At 56.4% G+C, this 27,582-nt stretch overlaps 1 protein-coding gene across 1 annotated transcript in view; it reads right to left on the reverse strand.

Annotated features, from left to right (window-relative positions):
* Positions 1 to 27,582, reverse strand: part of LOC137311463 (oxysterol-binding protein 1-like) — an 83,322-nt gene that overhangs the window by 12,219 nt on the left and 43,521 nt on the right. The window contains exons 4-10 of the mRNA XM_067978657.1: positions 25,010 to 25,208; positions 18,801 to 18,912; positions 17,403 to 17,457; positions 12,535 to 12,717; positions 8,132 to 8,377; positions 6,432 to 6,552; positions 4,590 to 4,693 (exon numbers count right to left, since the gene is read on the reverse strand). Of these exons, the coding sequence (XP_067834758.1) occupies positions 4,590 to 4,693; positions 6,432 to 6,552; positions 8,132 to 8,377; positions 12,535 to 12,717; positions 17,403 to 17,457; positions 18,801 to 18,912; positions 25,010 to 25,208 (1,020 nt within the window). The remainder of the gene's footprint in view (positions 1 to 4,589; positions 4,694 to 6,431; positions 6,553 to 8,131; positions 8,378 to 12,534; positions 12,718 to 17,402; positions 17,458 to 18,800; positions 18,913 to 25,009; positions 25,209 to 27,582) is intronic.

A 27,582-nucleotide genomic window follows, 5' to 3' on the forward strand; every position in this document is an offset into this window, starting at 1 on the left:
TAATCCCACTGCCCCACTCTCTCCCCATAGCCCTGTGTCAATCCCCAAACTAATCCCACTGCCCCACTCTCTCCCCATAGCCCAGTATCAATCCCCAAACTAATCCCACTGCCCCACTCTCTCCCCATAGCCCTGTATCAATCCCCAAACTAATCCCACTGCCCCACTCTCTCCCCATAGCCCTGTATCAATCCCCAAACTAATCCCACTGCCCCACTCTCTCCCCATAGCCCTGTATCAATCCCCAAACTAATCCCACTGCCCACTCTCTCCCCATAGCCCTGTATCAATCCCAAAATAATCCCACTGCCCCACTCTCTCCCCATAGCCCTGTATCAATCCCCAAACTAATCCCACTGCCCCACTCTCTCCCCATAGCCCTGTATCAATCCCCAAACTAATCCCACTGCCCCACTCTCTCCCCATAGTCCTGTATCAATCCCCAAACTAATCCCACTGCCCCGCTCTCTCCCCATAGCCCTGTATCAATCCCCAAACTAATCCCACTGCCCCACTCTCTCCCCATAGCCCTGTATCAATCCCCAAACTAATCCCACTGCCCCACTCTCTCCCCATAGCCCTGTATCAATCCCCAAACTAATCCCACTGCCCCACTCTCTCCCCATAGTCCTGTATCAATCCCCAAACTAATCCCACTGCCCCGCTCTCTCCCCATAGCCCTGTATCAATCCCCAAACTAATCCCACTGCCCCACTCTCTCCCCATAGCCCTGTATCAATCCCCAAACTAATCCCACTGCCCCACTCTCTCCCCATAGCCCTGTATCAATCCCCAAACTAATCCCACTGCCCCACTCTCCCCATAGCCCTGTATCAATCCCAAACTAATCCCACTGCCCCACTCTCTCCCCACAGTCCTGTATCAATCCCCAAACTAATCCCACTGCCCCACTCTCTCCCCATAGCCCTGTATCAATCCCCAAACTAATCCCACTGCCCCACTCTCTCCCCATAGTCCTGTATCAATCCCCAAACTAATCCCACTGCCCCACTCTCTCCCCATAGCCCTGTATCGATCCCCAAACTAATCCCACTGCCCCACTCTCTCCCGAAAGCCCTGTATCAATCCCAAACTAATCCCACTGCCCCACTCTCTCCCCATAGCCCTGTATCAATCCCAAACTAATCCCACTGCCCCACTCTCTCCCCATAGTCCTGTATCAATCCCAAACTAATCCCACTGCCCCGCTCTCTCCCCATAGCCCTGTATCAATCCCCAAACTAATCCCACTGCCCCGCTCTCTCCCCATAGCCCTGTATCAGTCCCCAAACTAATCCCACTGCCCCGCTCTCTCCCCATAGCCCTGTATCAATCCCCAAACTAATCCCACTGCCCCGCTCTCTCCCCATAGCCCTGTATCGATCCCCAAACTAATCCCACTGCCCCACTCTCTCCCCATAGCCCTGTATCAATCCCCAAACTAATCCCACTGCCCCGCTCTCTCCCCATAGCCCTGTATCAATCCCACACTAATCCCACTGCCCCACTCTCTCCCCATAGCCCTGTATCAATCCCACACTAATCCCACTGCCTCACTCTCTCCCCATGGCCCTGTATCAATCCCCAAACTAATCCCACTGCCCCGCTCTCTCCCCATAGCCCTGTATCAATCCCCAAACTAATCCCACTGCCCCACTCTCTCCCCATAGCCCTGTATCAAACCCCAAACTAATCCCACTGCCCCACTCTCTCCCCATAGCCCTGTATCAATTCTCAAACTAATCCCACTGCCCCACTCTCTCCCCATAGCCCTGTATCAATCCCCAAACTAATCCCACTGCCCCACTCTCTCCCCATAGCCCTGTATCAATCCCCAAACTAATCCCACTGCCCCACTCTCTCCCCATAGCCCTGTATCAATCCCCAAACTAATCCCACTGCCCCACTCTCTCCCCATAGCCCTGTATCAATCCCCAAACTAATCCCACTGCCCCACTCTCTCCCCATAGCCCTGTATCAATCCCACACTAATCCCACTGCCCCACTCTCTCCCCATAGCCCTGTATCAATCCCCAAACTAATCCCACTGCCCCACTCTCTCCCCATAGCCCTGTATCAATCCTCAAACTAATCCCACTGCCCCACTCTCTCCCCATAGCCCTGTATCAACCCAAACTAATCCCACTGCCCCGCTCTCTCCCCATAGCCCTGTATCAATCCCACACTAATCCCACTGCCCCACTCTCTCCCCATAGCCCTGTATCAATCCCCAAACTAATCCCACTGCCCCACTCTCTCCCCATAGCCCTGTATCAATCCCCAAACTAATCCCACTGCCCCGCTCTCTCCCCATAGCCCTGTATCAATCCCAAACTAATCCCACTGCCTCACTCTCTCCCCATAGCCCTGTATCAATCCCACACTAATCCCACTGCCTCACTCTCTCCCCATAGCCCTGTATCAATCCCAAACTAATCCCACTGCCTCACTCTCTCCCCATAGCCCTGTATCAATCCCACACTAATCCCACTGCCCCACTCTCTCCCCATAGCCCTGTATCAATCCCAAACTAATCCCACTGCCCCGCTCTCTCCCCATAGCCCTGTATCAATCCCCAAACTAATCCCACTGCCCCACTCTCTCCCCATAGCCCTGTATCAACCCAAACTAATCCCACTGCCCCGCTCTCTCCCCATAGCCCTGTATCAATCCCCAAACTAATCCCACTGCCCCACTCTCTCCCCATAGCCCTGTATCAACCCAAACTAATCCCACTGCCCCACTCTCTCCCCATAGCCCTGTATCAATCCCCAAACTAATCCCACTGCCCCGCTCTCTCCCCATAGCCCTGTATCAATCCCAAACTAATCCCACTGCCTCACTCTCTCCCCATAGCCCTGTATCAATCCCACACTAATCCCACTGCCCCACTCTCTCCCCATAGCCCTGTATCAATCCCAAACTAATCCCACTGCCCCACTCTCTCCCCATAGCCCTGTATCAATCCCAAACTAATCCCACTGCCCCACTCTCTCCCCATTGCCCTGTATCAATCCCACACTAATCCCACTGCCCCACTCTCTCCCCATAGCCCTGTATCAATCCCAAACTAATCCCACTGCCCCGCTCTCTCCCCATAGCCCTGTATCAATCCCCAAACTAATCCCACTGCCCCACTCTCTCCCCATAGCCCTGTATCAATCCCAAACTAATCCCACTGCTCCGCTCTCTCCCCATAGCCCTGTATCAATCCCCAAACGAATCCCACTGCCCCACTCTCTCCCCATAGCCCTGTATCAATCCCAAACTAATCCCACTGCCCCACTCTCTCCCCATAGCCCTGTATCAATCCCAAACTAATCCCACTGCCCCACTCTCTCCCCATAGCCCTGTATCAATCCCAAACTAATCCCACTGCCCCACTCTCCCCCCATAGCCCTGTATCAATCCCAAACTAATCCCACTGCCCCGCTCTCTCCCCATAGTCCTGTATCAATCCCCAAACTAATCCCACTGCCCCACACACTGACCATGAATTGCTTCGGGATGTCCCAAGGACTGAAAGGCACAACATAAATTAAGATAAGAGGCCTTTCATGGCCTCAGGACCTCCCAGAGCCAATGAAGTACTTTCGAAGTGCAGGAAATACAGCAGCCAATCTGCGCACAGCAAGATCCCACAAACAGCGATGTGATAAATGACCCAGATCATCTGTTTTATTTTTTAGTGATGTTGGTCGAGGGATAAATATCGGGGCCCAGGACCCCGGGGAGAACTCCCCCCTGCTCTTCTTCCAATAGTGGGCCGTGGGATCTTTTACACCCACCCGAGAGGGGCAGACGGGGCCTCGGTTTAATGTCTCATCCGAAAGATGGCACCTCCGACAGTGCGGCGCTCCCTCAGTACTGACCCTCCGACAGTGCGGCTCTCCCTCAGTACTGACCCTCCGACAGTGCGGCGCTCCCTCAGTACTGACCCTCCGACAGTGCGGCGCTCCCTCAGTACTGACCCTCCGACAGTGCGGGGCTCCCTCAGTACCGACCCTCCGACAGCGCGGGGCTCCCTCAGTACCGACCCTCCGACAGTGCGGCGCTCCCTCAGTACCGACCCTCCGACAGTGCGGCGCTCCCTCAGTACCGACCCTCCGACAGTGCGGCGCTCCCTCGGTACTGACCCTCCGACAGTGCGGCGCTCCCTCAGTACCGACCCTCCGACAGTGCGGCGCTCCCTCAGTACCGACCCTCCGACAGTGCGGCGCTCCCTCAGTACCGACCCTCCGACAGTGCGGCGCTCCCTCAGTACCGACCCTCCGACAGTGCGGCGCTCCCTCAGTACCGACCCTCCGACAGTGCGGCGCTCCCTCGGCACTGGGAGGTGTCGGCCTGGATTATGGGGCTCGAGTCTCTGGAGTGGGGGCTCGAACCCACGACCTTCTGACTCACGAGGGCGAGAGAGAGAGAGAGAGAGAGAGAGCGCCCCCGCTGACACCTCATTCCTTTCGATCTACTGGACGGAGGGAGCGGGCTGCACCCATCGCAGCTGGTGGGCCTGCTCCCTTGCCCTCGCCCTCGGGCCCCCCGTCCTCACAGCGAGCGAACAGACGGGCACGCGGCTCGCGCTCCCTCACCTGGTCGATCCACAACTTGCCCACGATGATGTTGTGCACGGTTGTAGTGACTTTCTTCCAGGTGTAGTGATTGCCGCTCTGAAGGAACGTACAGTGAATGGAGCCTGCAACACAGAAGGGACGGGCTCAGCTCAGCTCAGAGCCCAGGCCTCACCGAGACGCGACCCCCGGGCCCAGACGTGACCCCAGTCCTCGCCCCCAGTCCGGGCCCAGACGCGACCCCAGTCCTCGCCCCAGTCCGGGCCCAGACGCGACCCCCGGGCCTCGAACCAATCCGGGCCCAGACGTGACCCCAGTCCTCGCCCCCAGTCCGGGCCCAGACGCGACCCCCGGGCCTCGAACCAATCCGGGCCCAGACGTGACCCCAGTCCCCGCCCCAGTCCGGGCCCAGACGTGACCCCAGTCCCCACCCCAGTCCGGGCCCAGACGCGACCCCAGTCCTCGCCCCAGTCCGGGCCCAGACGCGACCCCAGTCCCCGCCCCAGTCCGGGCCCAGACGCGACCCCAGTCCCCGCCCCCCAGTCCGGGCCCAGACGCGACCCCCGGGCCTCGAACCAATCCGGGCCCAGACGTGACCCCAGTCCTCGCCCCCAGTCCGGGCCCAGACGCGACCCCAGTCCCCGCCCCCCAGTCCGGGCCCAGACGCGACCCCAGTCCCCGCCCCCCAGTCCGGGCCCAGACGCGACCCCCGGGCCTCGAACCAATCCGGGCCCAGACGCGACCCCAGTCCCCGCCCCAGTCCGGGCCCAGACGCGACCCCAGTCCCCGCCCCAGTCCGGGCCCAGACGCGACCCCAGTCCCCGCCCCCAGTCCGGGCCCAGACGCGACCCCAGTCCCCGCCCCCAGTCCGGGCCCAGACGCGACCCCAGTCCCCGCCCCCAGTCCGGGCCCAGACGCGACCCCAGTCCCCGCCCCCAGTCCGGGCCCAGACGCGACCCCAGTCCCCGCCCCCAGTCCGGGCCCAGACGCGACCCCAGTCCCCGCCCCCAGTCCGGGCCCAGACGCGACCCCAGTCCCCGCCCCCAGTCCGGGCCCAGACGCGACCCCAGTCCCCGCCCCCAGTCCGGGCCCAGACGCGACCCCAGTCCCCGCCCCCAGTCCGGGCCCAGACGCGACCCCAGTCCCCGCCCCCAGTCCGGGCCCAGACGCGACCCCAGTCCCCGCCCCGGTCGCGACCCCAGTCCCCGCCCCGGTCGCGACCCCAGTCCCCGCCCCGGTCGCGACCCCAGTCCCCGCCCCGGTCGCGACCCCAGTCCCCGCCCCGGTCGCGACCCCAGTCCCCGCCCCGGTCGCGACCCCAGTCCCCGCCCCGGTCGCGACCCCAGTCCCCGCCCCGGTCGCGACCCCAGTCCCCGCCCCGGTCGCGACCCCAGTCCCCGCCCCGGTCGCGACCCCAGTCCCCGCCCCGGTCGCGACCCCAGTCCCCGCCCCGGTCGCGACCCCAGTCCCCGCCCCGGTCGCGACCCCAGTCCCCGCCCCGGTCGCGACCCCAGTCCCCGCCCCGGTCGCGACCCCAGTCCCCGCCCCGGTCGCGACCCCAGTCCCCGCCCCGGTCGCGACCCCAGTCCCCGCCCCGGTCGCGACCCCAGTCCCCGCCCCGGTCGCGACCCCAGGCGTGGCCGTCTCTCAACCGCCCCTCCGAAGCGGGCCCAGCAAACAAAAGGCTCTCCGTCGTACCCGGGGCAACTCGGGGACGGGAAAACAAAGGCCGGCCTTGCCTGCGGCGCCCAAGATCCCGAGGACGGAGGCCCGTCATTCCAAGGAATGAGGCAACGTGCGGCGAGCCGGGTTTGCCCTGGGGCTTCCTGGACCGCTGGCTGGCTGGCTCGCTCGCTCACTCACCCAGGGGCATGATGGACAAGTACTTCCCGCGGAACTTGCTGGCGATGGCGATCTCCTGGCGGAGCGTCCAGCCGCACCTGGACTCGGCGTGATGGGCAGCAGCTGGAGGGTGGTGGCTGACCTGTTTGGGGAGAGGGGAAGGGGGGGGGGGAAAAGCAGAGCAGCACATGGTTAAAATGCACCCCGCCGACAATGCTCAATTGGCTCCCCTCCCCTCCCTCTCTCCGTAACCTCCTCCAACCCCCTCCGAGATCTCTGCCCTCCTCCGATTCCGCCCTCTTGTCCGCCCTCCCCCCGATTCCCATCGCTCCGCCATTGGCGGCCGTGCCTTCAGCTGCCTGGGGCCCCCGAGCTCTGGAATTCCCTCCCTCAACCTCTCCGCCTCTATCCCTCCTCCTTTAAGACGCTCCTTAAAACCTCCCTCGTTGACCGAGCTTTTTGGTCGCCTGTCCTGATATCTCCTCGTGGGGCTCGGTGTTAAATTTTATCCGATTTACGCTCCTGTGAAGCGCCCCTGGGACGTTTTGAAGGCGCTATACAAACGCAGTTCGACGTTGATCTCGGTTCGGAGACAGCTTGGGGAGAGGGGTTAGAGATCTCGAGGCTTTTGGGGGGGGGGAAAAAACGGGAAGAGACATTGCTTCCCGTTTCTATCCCGGGAACCCCGACAAGGAGACGTGAACCGAGTCGAGTGAAGACCAGGGGGGGGGGAACGGGGACAAGCAGAGTTAGGGGGGGGCGTTACCTCCGGCCCGATCCGCCGCGGCCAGGCGGCTTTACGAAGTTTGGGGGGGAGGGGGTAAAGAGAGCTCTGGAATTCCCTTCCCAAACCTCTCCCTCTCCTCCTGTGTCAACGCACGTGCTTTACAACCAACCGAGCACTTTCATTTTTGGATAAGAAGTGCGCTCACTGTTGTAATGTGGGAAACGCAGCAGCCAATTTGCGCACAGCAAGATCCCACAAACAGCGACGTGATAAATGACCACAGGTTTCGTTCCAGCCCCCCCGCCCCCCCCCCCCACTCAACCCCGGGGTACGGACCGGGGCGTCTCTCCGTTATGGTGTCCTGCTGCTGTCTGTCTCGGTACCGGGCAGTGAAAGGGTGCGCTCCGGATAATAAGGGACGTTAGGTCCAGCCGAGGGAGCGACCTGGGCATTCGTGGGATGGTAGAAATTTACAGCACAGGGGGGTGGCCGTTCGGCCCATCGTGTCCGTGCCGGCCGAGGAACAGCCAAATGTCTAATCCCACTTTCCAGCTCTTGGTCCGCAGCCCTGGAGGTCCTGGCTCTTCAGGTGCACATCCAGATACTTTTTGAATGAGTTGAGGGTCTCTGCCTCTCCCACCCTCTCAGGCTGTGAGTTCCAGACCCCCACCACCCTCTGGGGGAAAACATTTCTCCTCAGCTCCCCTCTAATCCTTCTACCAATTACTTTAAATCTATGCCCCCTGGTCACTGATCCTTCTGCTCAGGGAAATAGGTCCTCCCTATCCACTCTATCTCGGCCCCTCGTAATTTTATACACCTCAATTAAATCTCCCCTCGCCCTCCTCTGTTCCAAAGAGAACAACCCCATCTTTCCTCACGGTTAAAATTCTCCAGTCCTGGCTGAACGCCCTCGTAAATCTCCTCTGCACCCTCTCCGGTGCATCGCTGAAGCCCCGCAATGGCGAGGAGGGGACCGGGAAGGGATAATCACCTGCTCGCAGATGGACCGGAAACCGTCTTCTGCCAGTCGGTCCAGCTCGAAGGTCTCGCCGAGCAACGGGTTAAAAGGCTTGCCTGTGCGGAAGACGGTGGTGGAATAGGAGGAGACGGTGAAGGCAGCCACGTAGCACAGCTGCTCTAAGGCATTCTCGCACTTGGACGCCCTGTCGAGGAGCTCGTGGTATTCCAGGTCCTCTGTTAACCGCTGCAGCATTGACAGGGGTTCGTTAAAATTAACCTGCGGCGGGGGGGGGAGGAGGGCAGAAATCAGCACACGGCCTTGAGAGCAAAACAACGTGTACAAAACAGAACCCGGGGCACCGAACCCCGTCCCGCCCGCCCCCGGGGCACCAAACCCCGTCCCGCCCGCCCCCGGGGCACCGAACCCCGTCCCGCCCGCCCCCGGGGCACCGAACCCCGTCCCGCCCGCCCCCGGGGCACCGAACCCCTTCCCATTCACTCCCCGTGTACACAGACCCCAATGTACCAAACCCCTTCCCATTCACTCCCAGTGTACACAGACCCCAATGTACCGAACCCCATCCCATTCACTCCCAGTGTACACAGACCCCAATGTACCGAACCCCGTCCCATTCACTCCCAGTGTACACAGACCCCAATGTACCAAACCCCATCCCATTCACTCCCAGTGTACACAGACCCCAATGTACCAAACCCCGTCCCATTCACTCCCCGTGTACACAGACCCCAATGTACCGAACCCCGTCCCATTCACTCCCAGTGCACACAGACCCCAATGTACCAAACCCCTTCCCATTCACTCCCAGTGTACACAGACCCCAATGTACCAAACCCCGTCCCATTCACTCCCAGTGTACACAGACCCCAATGTACCGAACCCCGTCCCATTCACTCCCAGTGCACACAGACCCCAATGTACCGAACCCCGTCCCATTCACTCCCAGTGCACACAGACCCCAATGTACCAAACCCCATCTCATTCACTCCCAGTGTACACAGACCCCAATGTACCAAACCCCTTCCCATTCACTCCCAGTGTACACAGACCCCAATGTACCAAACCCCATCCCATTCACTCCCAGTGTACACAGACCTCAATGGACCAAACCCCTTCCCATTCACTCCCAGCGTACACAGACCTCAATGTATCAAACCCCATCCCATTCACTCCCAGTATACACAGACCCCAATGTACCAAACCCCTTCCCATTCACTCCCAGTGTACACAGACCCCAATGTACCAAACCCCTTCCCATTCACTCCGTGTACACAGACCCCAACGTACCAAACCCCTTCCCATTCACTCCCAGTATACACAGACCCCAACGTACCAAACCCTTTCCCATTCACTCCCAGTGTACACAGACCCCAATGTACCAAACCCCTTCCCATTCACTCCCAGTATACACAGACCCCAATGTACCAAACCCCATCCCATTCACTCCCAGTATACACAGACCCCAATGTACCAAACCCTTTCCCATTCACTCCCAGTGTACAGACCCCAATGTACCAAACCCCTTCCCATTCACTCCCAGTGTACACAGACCCCAATGTACCAAACCCTTTCCCATTCACTCCCAGTGTACAGACCCCAATGTACCAAACCCCTTCCCATTCACTCCCAGTGTACACAGACCCCAACGTACCAAACCCTTTCCCATTCACTCCCAGTGCACACAGACCCCAATGTACCAAACCCCATCCCATTCACTCCCAGTATACACAGACCCCAATGTACCAAACCCCATCCCATTCACTCCCAGTATACACAGACCCCAATGTACCAAACCCTTTCCCATTCACTCCCAGTGTACAGACCCCAATGTACCAAACCCCTTCCCATTCACTCCCAGTGTACACAGACCCCAATGTACCAAACCCCTTCCCATTCACTCCCAGTGTACACAGACCCCAATGTACCAAACCCCTTCCCATTCACTCCCAGTGTACACAGACCCCAATGTACCAAAACCCTTCCCATTCACTCCCAGTGTACACAGACCCCAATGTACCAAAACCCTTCCCATTCACTCCCAGTGTACACAGACCCCAATGTACCAAACCCCTTCCCATTCACTCCCAGTTTACACAGACCTCAATGGACCAAACCCCTTCCCATTCACTCCCAGTGTACAGACCTCAATGGACCAAACCCCTTCCCATTCACTCCGTGTACACAGACCTCAATGTACCAAACCCCATCCCATTCACTCCCAGTGTACAGACCCCAATGTACCAAACCCTTTCCCATTCACTCTCAGTGTACACAGACCCCAATGTACCGAAGCCCGTCCCATTCACTCCCAGTGTACACAGACCTCAATGTATCAAACCCCATCCCATTCACTCCCAGTATACACAGACCCCAATGTACCAAACCCCTTCCCATTCACTCCCAGTGTACACAGACCCCAATGTACCAAACCCCTTCCCATTCACTCCGTGTACACAGACCCCAACGTACCAAACCCCTTCCCATTCACTCCCAGTGTACACAGACCCCAATGTACCAAACCCCATCCCATTCACTCCCAGTATACACAGACCCCAATGTACCAAACCCTTTCCCATTCACTCCCAGTGTACAGACCCCAATGTACCAAACCCCTTCCCATTCACTCCCAGTGTACACAGACCCCAATGTACCAAACCCCTTCCCATTCACTCCCAGTGTACACAGACCCCAATGTACCAAACCCCTTCCCATTCACTCCCAGTGTACACAGACCCCAATGTACCAAACCCCTTCCCATTCACTCCCAGTGTACACAGACCCCAATGTACCAAAACCCTTCCCATTCACTCCCAGTGTACACAGACCCCAATGTACCAAACCCCTTCCCATTCACTCCCAGTTTACACAGACCTCAATGGACCAAACCCCTTCCCATTCACTCCCAGTATACACAGACCCCAATGTACCAAACCCCTTCCCATTCACTCCCAGTATACACAGACCCCAATGTACCAAACCCCTTCCCATTCACTCCCAGTGTACACAGACCCCAATGTACCAAACCCCTTCCCATTCACTCCCAGTATACACAGACCCCAATGTACCAAACCCCATCCCATTCACTCCCAGTGTACACAGACCCCAAAGTACCAAACCCCTTCCCATTCACTCCCAGTGTACACAGACCCCAACGTACCAAACCCCTTCCCATTCACTCCCAGTGTACACAGACCCCAACGTACCAAACCCCTTCCCATTCACTCCCAGTGTACACAGACCCCAACGTACCAAACCCCTTCCCATTCACTCCCAGTATACACAGACCCCAACGTACCAAACCCTTTCCCATTCACTCCCAGTGTACACAGACCCCAATGTACCAAACCCCATCCCATTCACTCCCAGTGTACACAGACCCCAATGTACCAAACCCCGTCCCATTCACTCCCAGTGTACACAGACCCCAGTGTACCAAACCCCTTCCCATTCACTCCCAGTGTACACAGACCCCAATGTACCAAACCCCTTCCCATTCACTCCCAGTGTACACAGACCCCAATGTACCAAACCCCTTCCCATTCACTCCCAGTGTACACAGACCCCAATGTACCAAACCCCTTCCCATTCACTCCCAGTGTACACAGACCCCAACGTACCAAACCCCTTCCCATTCACTCCCAGTATACACAGACCCCAATGTACCAAACCCTTTCCCATTCACTCCCAGTGTACACAGACCCCAATGTACCAAATCCCATCCCATTCACTCCCAGTGTGCACAGACCCCAATGTACCAAACCCCTTCCCATTCACTCCCAGTGTACACAGACCCCAATGTACCAAACCCCTTCCCATTCACTCCCAGTGTACACAGACCCCAACGTACCAAACCCCTTCCCATTCACTCCCAGTGTACACAGACCCCAATGTCCCAAACCCCGTCCCATTCACTCCCAGTGTACACAGACCCCAATGTCCCAAACCCCGTCCCATTCACTCCCAGTGTACACAGACCCCAATGTCCCAAACCCCTTCCCATTCACTCCCAGTGTACACAGACCCCAATGTACCAAACCCCTTCCCATTCACTCCCAGTGTACACAGACCCCAATGTACCAAACCCCTTCCCATTCACTCCCAGTGTACACAGACCCCAACGTACCAAACCCCTTCCCATTCACTCCCAGTGTACACAGACCCCAATGTCCCAAACCCCGTCCCATTCACTCCCAGTGTACACAGACCCCAATGTCCCAAACCCCTTCCCATTCACTCCCAGTGTACACAGACCCCAATGCACCAAACCCCTTCCCATTCACTCCCAGTGTACACAGACCCCAGTCTGTCGAGACGCCAAACCCACACACATTCACACCAAATCCTGGGCCGACTGTGCCCCTCCCTGACTGCGCCCGAACCCTGTCCCCAAGCGGGCCCCGTGCGCTGGTACTCACAGGCATAGGGATTTTGGAGAGCTCTTTTCCGATGCAGTTTTTCATGATACTCCACAGGTTGAGGCTGTAGTTGGGCTTGTCGGGGATTCGGTCCCTCCGATGCCTCTTGGGTATGGATTCCCGGCTGACCGATTCCAGGGTGCTGGTGCTGGTGCTGGTACTGGACAGCTGGTCTTCCGTGGACTGCGGAAGAGACGAGGGGCAGAGAGTTGAGTCGCCAGACGGGCTCGTCCCAAAGCCGACGCCCTCCCCCCCTCCCCCCCGAGACACCGCCCAAGCAGCCACTCGGCAAGCGAGGCACCGCGGCCTGGGCGGCTCGGTGGGTGGAGGCGCAGCCACAACCCTGGCCGTCAAGGTCACTGGGTCGCGGGGATCGGCGCTGCCGTTTCGGCACTGGGACCGTCTGAATATTTCTAATCTGGGTGGGTCAGGGAGTTAAGAGGGCAGTAAAGCCGCACACACAGCCAGCCGGACGCGGGCACGCGCAGCCAGCCGGGGACACGCGCGCGCGTGCGCGCAGCGCCGCGCCAGAGAGATTTGATATACCTCCATTGTCTACGAGCCTGCGCCTCTTGTCATTCTCCGTCTGTTCTCAGAGTCTTGCTATCCACTCCTCTCGTACGCTTTCTTTCCCCTCTCTCTCTCTCTCTCTCTCTACAAACTCTGCCTCTGCTCCTGCCCCAGTTCTATTCCCTTCCTTTGCCTTTCAGTCTCCGTTCCATTCCTGACTTTATTCTCCACTGACAGACACTATAAAAACAAGAACAGCAGCCCTGTGCCTGAGGGGGGGAGGGAGGGAGAGAGGGAGGGGGGGAGGGAGAGGGAAGAGAGAGGGGAGGGAAGAGAGGGGATTAGTGGGCGCACAGGGAACAGACAGCATGAAAACAGCCAGACTTGGGACAAGGCATCAACAAATCCTGCACCGATCGTCTCGATAGCACTGATTTAAAACTTAAGAACACGGGGGGCAGGTTTAGCACGGTCACTGGAACAGGCCGTTCAGCCCCTCGGGCCGTTCTATTCGATCAAGGCGGATCTGCGCCTCAATTCCACGTGGCCCCTCACCCAACAAAAAAAAAAATCGATCGATCTCAGGTTTGAAATTCCCAATTGACCCCCGGCCCCGACAGTTATTGGGGGGAGAGAGTTCCAGATTCCCACTCCCCCTTTGTGTGAAGAAATGCTTCCTGGACGGGCCCAGCTCTCATTTTAAGATTCTGCCCCCTTGTTCTGGACTCTCTCCCCCGACCCCCGACCAGAGGAAATAGTTTCTCTCCATCGACCCTATCGAATCCTTCAATCATCTCAAACCCCTCGATTAGATCACCCCTTAATCTTCTACACTCGAGGGAACACAAGCCCGGTCTGTGCGACCCGTCCTCGGGATTTAACCCTTTTAGCCCCTGGTGAATCTGGGTCTCACCCCCTCAGAGGGTCGATATATCCTTCCCGAGGGGCGGTGCCCAGGACTGGACGCAGCTCCTCCAGACGTGGGGTCTGGCCATGACTCTTGTAAAACTGCCTCCCCTTTGTGTTCCAGCCCCCTCGAGATCAACATCGGCGGCATTCAGTGGCCAGTTAATGCGTGAGACAAGGGCTGGGGAGATAACTGATCATTGGAACGTCGGAACAGGAGGAGGCCGTTCAGCCCCTCCTATTCCGCCATTCAACGAGATCCTGGCTCATCTGCATCACAACTCCACGATCCCTGAATACCCTTGGCTAGCAAAATATCTACAAAACTGGCCAGACGCCGAGAGGCTGCTGCCCCTGGCTGGAGGGTCTCGTCTCGGGATAAGGGGTCGGCCATCCAAGACTGAGATGAGGAGGAATTTCTTCACTCGGAGGGTGGTGAACCGTTGGAATTCTCTACCCCAGAGGGCTGTGGATGCTGAGGGGGGGAGTCAAGGGGGAGTCAAGGGGGAGTCAAGGGGGAGTCAAGGGATCGGGCGGGAAAGTGGAGTTGAGGTCGAAGATCAGCCATGATCTGATGGAATGGCCTACTCCTGCTCCTATTTCTTAGAGTTATAGAGTTATCCAGCACGGATGGAGGCCCTTCTTATGTTATGTAATCTCCGATGTGGAATGATTAATTGAGCTAGCATCGACTGCTTTTAGTGGGAGGGAGTTCCACACATCTCCCACCCTTTGTGTGAAGAAATGTCTCCAAACTCCTCTCCTGAATGGCCCAGCTCTGATTTTAAGGGTCTTCCCCCTTGTCCCAGGCTCCCCCGACCAGCAGAGAAAGTTTCTCTCTCTCTCTCTCTCGACCCTATCAATTCCTTTCCAAATCCTAAAAACCCCAATCAAATCACCCCCTTAACCTTCGACGTTCCCGGGAATACAAGCCTGGTTTATGGAACCTCTCCTCGTAATCCAACACTCGGGAGTCCTGGTAACATTCTGGGGAATCTGCACTCCCTCCCAGGCCAAATCGTGAGTTTCGGCTCGAGATCCCTGGGATCTGAACCAGCCATCAGCGTGGACCCATCGATCTAGGTCAGTGCTGTCAGTCGCTGCGGGGAATCACAGCAGAGGAGGTGCTGGTTAAACCACGGTCAGATAGCAGGAGCCCTGGCCGCAATCGTCCTCGGGATACGGGAGCGGTGGCGGGGACTGCAAATGTTACACCCCTGTTCAAAATTAAAAGGGGAGGTGGACAAACCTGGCAACTGAGGGCCAGTCACCCCAAGGTCGGACAAAAGTAATGCTCCGAGGGACAGCCCGCGCGGGTCTGTTGAAGGCAAATCGGGTCTGACCAACCTGATTGAAGTAAGAGAGAGGGTTGACGATGGTGGTGCAGTCGCTGTTGTAAATATGGACTTTCAAAAGACATTTGACAAAGTAGCCCCTAACGGGCGAATCGGAAAATAGCAGATGGGATTAAGGGGCGGTGGTAATTTGGGTACGGAGTCGGCTAAGGGAGTAGTGGTGAAGGGATGCTTCTCCGACTGGAGACACGTCTGCAGTGGGGTCCCCATTAGGACCACTGCTTTTCTCGTTGTATATAAAAGTGGCCTGGACTTGGGTAGAGGGAATCTCGAAATCTGCGGCTGATACAAAACTTGCCAACGTAGTTAATAGCGAGGAGGATTAGCAGCAGACTTCAGGAGGACACAGACAGACTGGTGGCAGGTGCAATTTAATGCTGGTAGGAACATGGAGAGGCAGCATAATCTAAATGGTACGATTTTCAGGGGGGTGCAAGGGCAGAGGGATCTGGAGGGGCGGGGGCATGTTGAGAAGGGGAAGAGAAGATAAGGGATCCTGGGCTTTATTAATAGAGGCACGGAGCACAAAAGCAAGGGAGTGATGCTAAACCTTAATAAAACACTGGGGTAGACCTCAGCTGGAGTATTGTGTCCAATTCTGGGCCCCGCACCCTTTAGGGAGGATGTCCAGGGTCTCGGAGAGGGTGCGGAGGAGATTGACCAGAATGGGACCAGGGGATGAGGGACCTCAGTTATGTGGAGAGACTGGAGAAACTGGGAATTGTTCTCCTCAGAGCAGAGATGGTTAAGAGGAGATTGACCAGAATGGGACCAGGGATGAGGGACCTCAGTTATGTGGAGAGACTGGAGAAACTGGGAATTGTTCTCCTCAGAGCAGAGAAGGTTAAGGGGGAGACTGCTTCCTCTGGCAAGTGGGTTGAAAAAAAAAATCAGAAGAATGAGAGGGGGGAAGGGGAGGGGGGGGGGGGGGAAGAAGAGAGGCAGGGGGGGAAGAAGAGAGGCAGAGCCTGAGGTTTGGGGGATGGGGAAGAGAGAAAGGAGAGGAGGAGAGAGGCAGAGCCAGAGGAGTGGGTGGGGGGAAATGGGGGAGAGAGAAGGAAGGAGAGAGAGAAGGAAGGAGAGAGGGAAGGAAGGAGAGAGGGAAGGAAGGAGAGAGAGAAGGAAGGAGAGAGAGAAGGAAGGAGAGAGAGAAGGAAGGAGAGAGAGAAGGAAGGAGAGAGAGAAGGAAGGAGAGAGAGAAGGAAGGAGAGAGAGAAGGAAGGAGAGAGAGAAGGAAGGAGAGAGAGAAGGAAGGAGAGAGAGAAGGAAGGAGAGAGAGAAGGAAGGAGAGAGAGAAGGAAGGAGAGAGAAAGGAGAGAGAGAGAGAAAGAAGAGAGAGAGAGAGAGAAAGAAGGAAAGAGAGAGAGAAAGAAGGAGAGAGAAAGAAGGAGAGAGAGAGAGAAAGAAGGAAAGAGAGAGAAAGAAGGAAAGAGAGAGAGAAAGAAGGAAAGAGAGAGAGAAAGAAGGAAAGAGAGAGAGAAAGAAGGAAAGAGAGAGAGAGAAAGAAGGAAAGAGAGAGAGAGAAAGAAGGAAAGAGAGAGAGAGAAAGAAGGAAAGAGAAAGAAGGAAAAAGAGAGAAAGAAGGAAAGAGAAAGAAGAGAAAGGAGAGAAAGAAGGAAAGAGAGAAAGGAGAGAAAGAAGGAAAGAGAGAAAGGAGAGAAAGAAGGAAAGAGAGAAAGAGAGAGAGAGAAAGAAGGAAAGAGAGAAAGAGAGAGAGAGAGAAGGAAAAAGAAAAAGAGAAAGAAGGAAAAAGAGAGAAAGGTAGATAGAGAGAGAAAGGTAGATAGAGAGAGAAAGATAGATAGAGAGAGAAAGATAGATAGAGAGACAGAGAGAGACACACACACACGGCAGGGGGAGGGGGCAGAGAATGAGGGGGCTCGGGGAGGGGCCCGAAGGGGAAGGAGAGAGGGGTATCGTATCTCCAGCTGCACCCCTCCAATCCGGGGCCATCCCCTCTCCTCCGAGGTTGGCAGGGGCCTGAAGCAGGCTGGGGGTACTGGGAAGAACCTGAGGGGACTGTGCTGGAGGCTCCCCCCACTGCCATGCCACCCCACCCCCTCTGAACCCCTTCGCCAGCTCAACACCCAAACTTACTTGCTCCTCGAAGGCACCCTCACTGCTGGCACCGCTGATATTACTGCCCGTCCGTCTGCAATGAGAGAAAGCCAGTGTTAATGGGGGCACAGACAGTCCGGAGCGGGGAGAAGGGGTCAAACCAAGTAGTTTCGCACGGTGTCAGTATAGGCAGAAAGCATCGATTGTAGCACCTTTAACCCAGCAAAACGTCCCAGGACAAAATTGGGCCCCCCGAGCCGCACAAGGAGACAACGGGACAGGTGACCAAAAGCTCGGTCAAAGAGGGAGGTTTGAAGGAGCGTCTGAAAGGAGGAGAGAGAGAGAGAGAGGTTGAGGGAGGGAATTCCAGAGCTCAGGGCCCCAGGCAGCTGAAGGCACGGCCGCCAATGGTGGAGCGATGGGAATCGGGGGGATGAGCAAGAGGGCGGAATTGGAGGAGGGCAGAGATCTCGGAGGGTTGGAGGAGGGCAGAGATCTCGGAGGGTTGCAGGGGCCGGAGGAGGATTATAGAGAGAGGGGGAGGTGGGCGAGGGGCCATGGAGGGATTTGAAAACACAGGATGAAGAATTTTTAAAAATCGAGGCCTGGCCGGACCGGGAGCCAATGTCGGTCAGCGGTGGTTGTAATGGCCACAGAGGTCAGGCTTGGAGCAGCAGTGGCGTCAACAAACTGTCACGAGAAGGGATAACGTCACAGGTTCGCACGCGAGGTGAGCCGTTCGTAAGGAAGAACAAAGAAAGATATTATAGTGGAGAATCGTTGAAGGGAGATTTACTAAATGCAGAAAAATACACCACTCTGGAGAATCGAGTCTTGCTGAGGCGAGCAGAAGCAGTGTTGACGATAAATTTGCGACCTCCTGACGGAGTCCTTGGTACGTGAGTATAATTGTCGCCAAGATGTCGGACACACTGCATGCGTTATCTCAATGGCTTGATTTAATTAAATTAACCAGACTTTTAATTGCTCCCTCGTCCTCGATCTTGTATCAGAGGGAGAGGATGGGACAATACCCAAAATCTCCACCGAAGGGCAATGGGTGCGGCTCCCACCTTCCCAACCACCGCGCCCACCCCCCCCACCACCCAAGGCCACGACTGCAAGAGGAGCAGGGGGGAGTTCTCCCCGGTGTCCTGGCCCATATTCATCCCCTCAACCAATATCACCAACGACCGATAACCCGCGCACGATCGCATTGCTGTTTGCGGGATCTTGCTGTGCGCAAATTGGCGCGAGGCGCTGGACGAAGATCTGCCGACACTCTCGGGAGCTCGCACGCCCGGCGACAAACCGGACAACAGGACAGACGTCGGACACAGCTCCTGCTCGGCCCCCGGACTCTGGGGCAGACCAGACCAGCCCAGCCCAGCCCAGCCCAGCCCGCCCACCGTCCCCCGCTCCCTGCGTGACACTGACCTGTGGTACCGTGAATCAGCCTGGACCGTGATAAACTCTGCCACGTCCTCCATTGCATCGAAGAACTCATTCTCATCGTCCTCATCACTCAGGTCCCGACTGCTGGAGCTCCCTGAAATCACAGTGCGTTTCATCAGATAGGGGGGAGTGGGGGATAAAACTAATGGGGGGGGGCGGGGAAAGAGACGGAGCGCGAGCCCGCGGCTCTTCCTGCTGCCTGTGGGACACAGTGAAGGTTTTTACGCTGCTGCTATCGACTGCTTCCATCTTCCGCCCTCCAAGCTCATGCCAAATCCTCTCTCGCCCAGATGCTTCCTCACACCGTGTCCCCGGTCATCCATCGCCCCAGCGCGCTCTCGAAAATTCTCATCCGTCTTTTCAAATCCCTCCGCAGCCGCCAACCCCCTCCCGATCTCTGCAACCTCCGACAACCCTCCGCGATCTCGGCGCTCCTCCGATTCCGGCCTCTGGCGCGTCCCCCATCGCCCCGCCATTGGCGGCCGTGCCTTCAGCTGCCCGGGGCCCCGAGCTCTGGAATTCCCGCCCTGAACCTCTCCGTCCGTCCGTCCGTCTCTCTCTCTCTCTCTCCCTCTCTCTCTCCTCCTTTAAGACGCTTCTTAAAACCCCCCTCTTTGACCGAGCTTTTGGTCACCCGTCCGAATATCTCCTTCTGTGGCCCGGTGTTAAATTTTGTTTGATAATCGTTCCTGTGAAGCGCCTTGGGACGTTTTACGACGTTCAAGGCGCTATATAAATGCAGGTTGCTATACAGACCACATTGTCCCTCAGTAACCCCTCTCCCCCCAGCGCCCTGTGTTACTGACTGTATCTCTACTGATGTTAATCCCTCTCCCTCACACTGTCTCTCAGTAACCCCTCTCCCCCCAGCGCCCTGTGTTACTGACTGTATCTCTACTGATGTTAATCCCTCTCCCTCACACTGTCTCTCAGTAACACCTCTCCCCCCAGCGCCCTGTGTTACTGACTGTATCTCTACTGATGTTAATCCCTCTCCCTCACACTGTCACTCAGTAACCCCTCTCCCCCCAGCGCCCTGTGTTACTGACTGTATCTCTACTGATGTTAATCCCTCTCCCTCACACTGTCTCTCAGTAACCCCTCTCCCCCCAGCGCCCTGTGTTACTGACTGTATCTCTACTGATGTTAATCCCTCTCCCTCACACTGTCTCTCAGTAACCCCTCTCCCCCCAGCGCCCTGTGTTACTGACTGTATCTCTACTGATGTTAATCCCTCTCCCTCACACTGTCACTCAGTAACCCCTCTCCCCCCAGCGCCCTGTGTTACTGACTGTATCTCTACTGATGTTAATCCCTCTCCCTCACACTGTCACTCAGTAACCCCTCTCCCCCCAGCGCCCTGTGTTACTGACTGTATCTCGACTGATGTTAATCCCTCTCCCTCACATTGTCACTCAGTAACCCCTCTCCCCCAGCGCCGTGTTACTGACTGTATCTCCACTGATGTTAATCCCTCTCCCTCACACTGTCACTCAGTAACCCCTCTCCCCCCAGCGCCCTGTGTTACTGACTGTATCTCTACTGATGTTAATCCCTCTCCCTCACACTGTCACTCAGTAACCCCTCTCCCCCCAGCGTCCTGTGTTACTGACTGTATCTCTACTGATGTTAATCCCTCTCCCTCACACTGTCTCTCAGTAACCCCTCTCCCCCCAGCACCCTGTGTTACTGACTGTATCTCTACTGATGTTAATCCCTCTCCCTCACACTGTCTCTCAGTAACCCCTCTCCCCCCAGCGCCCTGTGTTACTGACTGTATCTCTACTGATGTTAATCCCTCTCCCTCACACTGTCTCTCAGTAACCCCTCTCCCCCCAGCGCCCTGTGTTACTGACTGTATCTCTACTGATGTTAATCCCTCTCCCTCACACTGTCACTCAGTAACCCCTCTCCCCCCAGCGCCCTGTGTTACTGACTGTATCTCTACTGATGTTAATCCCTCTCCCTCACACTGTCTCTCAGTAACCCCTCTCCCTCCAGCGCCCTGTGTTACTGACTGTATCTCTACTGATGTTAATCCCTCTCCCTCACACTGTCACTCAGTAACCCCTCAACCCAGCTCAGAGCACTGTGCACAGTTCTGGTCTCCATATCACACTGGGAGCACTGAGCACAGTTCTGGTCTCCATATCACACTGGGAGCACTGTGCACGGTTCTGGTCTCCATATCACACTGGGAGCACTGTGCACGGTTCTGGTCTCCATATCACACTGGGAGCACTGTGCACGGTTCTGGTCTCCATATCACACTGGGAGCACTGTGTACAGTTCTGGTCTCCATATCACACTTGGAGCACTGTGTACAGTTCTGGTCTCCATATCACACTTGGAGCACTGTGCACAGTTCTGGTCTCCATATCACACTGGGAGCACTGTGCACAGTTCTGGTCTCCATATCACACTGGGAGCACTGTGCACAGTTCTGGTCTCCATATCACACTGGGAGCACTGTGCACAGTTCTGGTCTCCATATCACACTTGGAGCACTGTGTACAGTTCTGGTCTCCATATCACACTGGGAGCACTGTGCACAGTTCTGGTCTCCATATCACACTGGGAGCACTGTGCACAGTTCTGGTCTCCATATCACACTTGGAGCACTGTGCACAGTTCTGGTCTCCATATCACACTTAGAGCACTGTGCACGGTTCTGGTCTCCATATCACACTGGGAGCACTGTGCACAGTTCTGGTCTCCATATCACACTGGGAGCACTGTGCACAGTTCTGGTCTCCATATCACACTTGGTGCACTGTGCACAGTTCTGGTCTCCATATCACACTGGGAGCACTGTGCACAGTTCTGGTCTCCATATCACACTGGGAGCACTGTGCACAGTTCTGGTCTCCATATCACACTGGGAGCACTGTGCACAGTTCTGGTCTCCATATCACACTGGGAGCACTGAGCACAGTTCTGGTCTCCATATCACACTGGGAGCACTGTGCACAGTTCTGGTCTCCATATCACACTGGGAGCACTGTGCACAGTTCTGGTCTCCATATCACACTGGGAGCACTGAGCACAGTTCTGGTCTCCATATCACACTGGGAGCACTGTGCACAGTTCTGGTCTCCATATCACACTGGGAGCACTGTGCACAGTTCTGGTCTCCATATCACACTGGGAGCACTGTGCACAGTTCTGGTCTCCATATCACACTGGGAGCACTGTGCACAGTTCTGGTCTCCATATCACACTGGGAGCACTGTGCACAGTTCTGGTCTCCAGATCACACTGGGAGCACTGAGCACAGTTCTGGTCTCCAGATCACACTGGGAGCACTGAGCACAGTTCTGGTCTCCAGATCACACTGGGAGCACTGTGCACAGTTCTAGTCTCCATATCACACTGGGAGCACTGTGCACAGTTCTGGTCTCCATATCACACTGGGAGCACTGTGCACAGTTCTAGTCTCCATATCACACTGGGAGCACTGAGCACAGTTCTGGTCTCCGTATTATAAAAAGGATATTGAGGCACTGGAGAAGGTGCAAAAAAGATTTACGAGGATGATCCCAGAACTGAGAGGTTTATAACTATCAGGAAAGACTGAACAGGCTGGGGCTCTTTTCTCTTGAAAAGAGAAGACTGAGGGGTGACCTGATCGAGGTCTTTAAGATTATGAAAGGGTTCGATAGGGTAGACGTAGAGAAGATGTTTCTACTTGTGGGGGGAGACCAGAACCAGGGGGGCCATAAATATAAGATCGTCACTAATAAATCCAATCGGGGAATTCAGGAGAAACTTCTTTCCCCAGAGAGCGGTGGGAATGTGGAACTCGCTCCCACAAGGAGTAGTTGAGGTGAATAGTGGAGATGGATTTAAGGGGAAGCTCGATAAACACATGAGGGAGAAAGGGATAGAAGGAGATGGTGAGAGGGTGAGATGGAGTAGGGAGGGAGGAGCAGGAACACCGGGATAGACCACAGTCGGGCCGAGTGGCCTGTTTCTGTGCTGTAAAATTCGATGTAATTCTATGTAACTGGTATGGAAATAGAGTAGCAGGAACAGGAGGAGGCCATTCAGCCCCTCGAGCCTGTTACACAGGAACAGGAGGAGGCCCATTCAGCCCCTCGAGCCTGTTACACAGGAACAGGAGGAGGCCCATTCAGCCCCTCGAGCCTGTTACACAGGAACAGGAGGAGGCCCATTCAGCCCCTCGAGCCTGTTACACAGGAACAGGAGGAGGCCCATTCAGCCCCTCGAGCCTGTTACACAAGAACAGGAGGAGGCCCATTCAGCCCCTCGAGCCTGTTACACAGGAACAGGAGGAGGCCCATTCAGCCCCTCGAGTCTGTTACACAGGAACAGGAGGAGGCCATTCAGCCCCTCGAGCCTGTTACAGGAACAGGAGGAGGCCCATTCAGCCCCCTCGAGCCTGTTACACAGGAACAGGAGGAGGCCATTCAGCCCCCCTCGAGCCTGTTACACAGGAACAGGAGGAGGCCATTCAGCCCCTCGAGTCTGTTACAGGAACAGGAGGAGGCCCATTCAGCCCCTCGAGCCTGTTACACAGGAACAAGAGGAGGCCATTCAGCCCCTCGAGTCTGTTACACAGGAACAGGAGGAGGCCATTCAGCCCCTCGAGTCTGTTACACAGGAACAGGAGGCGGCCATTCAGCCCCTCGAGTCTGTTACACAGGAACAGGAGGAGGCCATTCAGCCCCCCCTCGAGCCTGTTACACAGGAACAGGAGGAGGCCATTCAGCCCCCCTCGAGCCTGTTACACAGGAACAGGAGGAGGCCATTCAGCCCCTCGAGCCTGTTACACAGGAACAGGGGGAGGCCCATTCAGCCCCCCTCGAGCCTGTTACACAGGAACAGGAGGAGGCCATTCAGCCCCTCGAGCCTGTTACACAGGAACAGGAGGAGGCCCATTCAGCCCCTCGAGCCTGTTACACAAGAACAGGAGGAGGCCATTCAGCCCCCCTCGAGCCTGTTACACAAGAACAGGAGGAGGCCATTCAGCCCCTCGAGCCTGTTACACAGGAACAGGAGGAGGCCATTCAGCCCCTCGAGCCTGTTACACAGGAACAGGAGGAGGCCCATTCAGCCCCCCTCGAGCCTGTTACACAGGAACAGGAGGAGGCCATTCAGCCCCTCGAGCCTGTTACACAGGAACAGGAGGAGGCCCATTCAGCCCCTCTCGAGCCTGTTACACAGGAACAGGAGGAGGCCCATTCAGCCCCTCTCGAGCCTGTTACACAGGAACAGGAGGAGGCCCATTCAGCCCCTCTCGAGCCTGTTACACAGGAACAGGAGGAGGCCCATTCAGCCCCCCTTGAGCCTGTTACACAGGAACAGGAGGAGGCCCATTCAGCCCCTCGATCCTGTTACACAGGAACAGGAGGAGGCCATTCAGCCCCTCGAGTCTGTTACAGGAACAGGAGGAGGCCCATTCAGCCCCCTCGAGCCTGTTACACAGGAACAGGAGGAGGCCCATTCAGCCCCTCGAGCCTGTTACACAGGAACAGGAGGAGGCCATTCAGCCCCTCGAGCCTGTTACACAGGAACAGGAGGAGGCCATTCAGCCCCCCTCGAGCCTGTTCCGCCATCCAATGAGACCATGTCTGATCTGTATCTTAACCCCATTTACCCCCCTTGGTTCCCGAACCCTTAATCCCCTCACCTGACAAAAATCCATCGATCTCAGGTTTGAAATTCCCAATTGACCCCCGGCCCCGACAGCTTTTTGTGGGGGGAGAGAGTTCCAGATTCCCCACTCCCCCTTTGTGTGAAGAAATGCTTCCTGACATCACCCCTGGACGGGCCCAGCTCTCATTTTAAGATTCTGCCCCCTTGTTCTGGACTCTCCCCCGACCCCCGACCAGAGGAAATAGTTTCTCTCCATCGACCCTATCGAATCCTTCAATCATCTCAAACCCCTCGATTAGATCACCCCTCAATCTTCTACACTCAAGGGAACACAAGCCCGGTCTGTGCGATCTGCCCTCGGGATTCAACCCTTTCAGCCCCGGGGATCGTTCTGGGGAATCTGAGCCTCACCCCCTCCGAGGGCCGATATATCCTTCCCGAGGGGGCGGTGCCCAGGACTGGACGCAGCTCCTCCAGATGGGGGTCTCTTTCTACGACTGTTAAGAGAGTCGCCCTCCGCCCTGCCAAATCCCCTTTTGAGCGGCAGAAGGCGGACGAGCCGAGACGATTACCTTTGACGGTGCCAGCGCTGAGGATGCTGCAGGCAGGCAGGACGGTGGCTCCTCGGAAGGCACGCTCCAGGTTATTGTGCTGCTTGGCCAGCTGCTCCAGGGTCTCCTCCAGACGCATCCGCTGTTCCCGCTCGTGCTGCAGGGCTTTCTGCCACTTCTTACTGTGTGTTTGGGCCAGCATCAGGAAGTCTCGGCAGGCCTGGTCAGGTGGGAGGGGGGAAAGAGAGAGAGGGGTTACTGAGGGACAGTGTGAGGGAGAGGGATTAACATCAGTAGGGATACAGTCAGTAACACAGGGCGCTGGGGGGAGAGGGGTTACTGAGGGACAGTGTGAGGGAGAGGGATTAACATCAGTAGAGATACAGTCAGTAACACAGGGCGCTGGGGGAGAGGGGTCACTGAGGGACAGTGTGAGGGAGAGGGATTAACATCAGTAGAGATACAGTCAGTAACACAGGGCGCTGGGGGGAGAGGGGTTACTGAGGGACAGTGTGAGGGAGAGGGATTAACATCAGTAGAGATACAGTCAGTAACACAGGGCGCTGGGGGAGAGGGGTTACTGAGGGACAGTGTGAGGGAGAGGGATTAACATCAGTAGAGATACAGTCAGTAACACAGGGCGCTGGGGGAGAGGGGTTACTGAGAGACAGTGTGAGGGAGAGGGATTAACATCAGTAGAGATACAGTCAGTAACACAGGGCGCTGGGGGGAGAGGGGTTACTGAGTGACAGTGTGAGGGAGAGGGATTAACATCAGTAGAGATACAGTCAGTAACACAGGGCGCTGGGGGGAGAGGGGTTACTGAGGGACAGTGTGAGGGAGAGGGATTAACATCAGTAGAGATACAGTCAGTAACACAGGGCGCTGGGGGGAGAGGGGTTACTGAGGGACAGTGTGAGGGAGAGGGATTAACATCAGTAGAGATACAGTCAGTAACACAGGGCGCTGGGGGGAGAGGGGTTACTGAGTGACAGTGTGAGGGAGAGGGATTAACATCAGTAGAGATACAGTCAGTAACACAGGGCGCTGGGGGGAGAGGGGTTACTGAGAGACAGTGTGAGGGAGAGGGATTAACATCAGTAGAGATACAGTCAGTGACACAGGGCGCTGGGGGGAGAGGGGTTACTGAGTGACAGTGTGAGGGAGAGGGATTAACATCAGTGGAGATACAGTCAGTAACACAGGGCGCTGGGGGGAGAGGGGTTACTGAGAGACAGTGTGACGGAGAGGGATTAACATCAGTAGAGATACAGTCAGTAACACAGGGCGCTGGGGGGAGAGGGGTTACTGAGAGACAGTGTGAGGGAGAGGGATTAACATCAGTAGAGATACAGTCAGTAACACAGGGCGCTGGGGGGAGAGGGGTTACTGAGTGACAGTGTGAGGGAGAGGGATTAACATCAGTGGAGATACAGTCAGTAACACAGGGCGCTGGGGGAGAGGGGTTACTGAGTGACAGTGTGAGGGAGAGGGATTAACATCAGTAGAGATACAGTCAGTAACACAGGGCGCTGGGGGGAGAGGGGTTACTGAGAGACAGTGTGAGGGAGAGGGATTAACATCAGTAGAGATACAGTCAGTAACACAGGGCGCTGGGGGGAGAGGGGTTACTGAGAGACAGTGTGAGGGAGAGGGATTAACATCAGTAGAGATACAGTCAGTGACACAGGGCGCTGGGGGGAGAGGGGTTACTGAGTGACAGTGTGAGGGAGAGGGATTAACATCAGTGGAGATACAGTCAGTAACACAGGGCGCTGGGGGGAGAGGGGTTACTGAGAGACAGTGTGACGGAGAGGGATTAACATCAGTAGAGATACAGTCAGTAACACAGGGCGCTGGGGGGAGAGGGGTTACTGAGAGACAGTGTGAGGGAGAGGGATTAACATCAGTAGAGATACAGTCAGTAACACAGGGCGCTGGGGGGAGAGGGGTTACTGAGTGACAGTGTGAGGGAGAGGGATTAACATCAGTGGAGATACAGTCAGTAACACAGGGCGCTGGGGGAGAGGGGTTACTGAGTGACAGTGTGAGGGAGAGGGATTAACATCAGTAGAGATACAGTCAGTAACACAGGGCGCTGGGGGGAGAGGGGTTACTGAGAGACAGTGTGAGGGAGAGGGATTAACATCAGTAGAGATACAGTCAGTAACACAGGGCGCTGGGGGGAGAGGGGTTACTGAGAGACAGTGTGAGGGAGAGGGATTAACATCAGTAGAGATACAGTCAGTGACACAGGGCGCTGGGGGGAGAGGGGTTACTGAGTGACAGTGTGAGGGAGAGGGATTAACATCAGTGGAGATACAGTCAGTAACACAGGGCGCTGGGGGGAGAGGGGTTACTGAGAGACAGTGTGAGGGAGAGGGATTAACATCAGTCGAGATACAGTCAGTAACTCAGGGCGCTGGGGGGAGAGGGGTTACTGAGTGACAGTGTGAGGGAGAGGGATTAACATCAGTAGAGATACAGTCAGTAACACAGGGTGCTGGGGGGAGAGGGGTTACTGAGAGACAGTGTGAGGGAGAGGGATTAACATCAGTAGAGATACAGTCAGTAACACAGGGCGCTGGGGGGAG

This window comes from Heptranchias perlo, unplaced genomic scaffold, assembly GCF_035084215.1.
Source record: "Heptranchias perlo isolate sHepPer1 unplaced genomic scaffold, sHepPer1.hap1 HAP1_SCAFFOLD_341, whole genome shotgun sequence".
Classification (NCBI taxonomy): Eukaryota; Metazoa; Chordata; class Chondrichthyes; order Hexanchiformes; family Hexanchidae; genus Heptranchias; species Heptranchias perlo.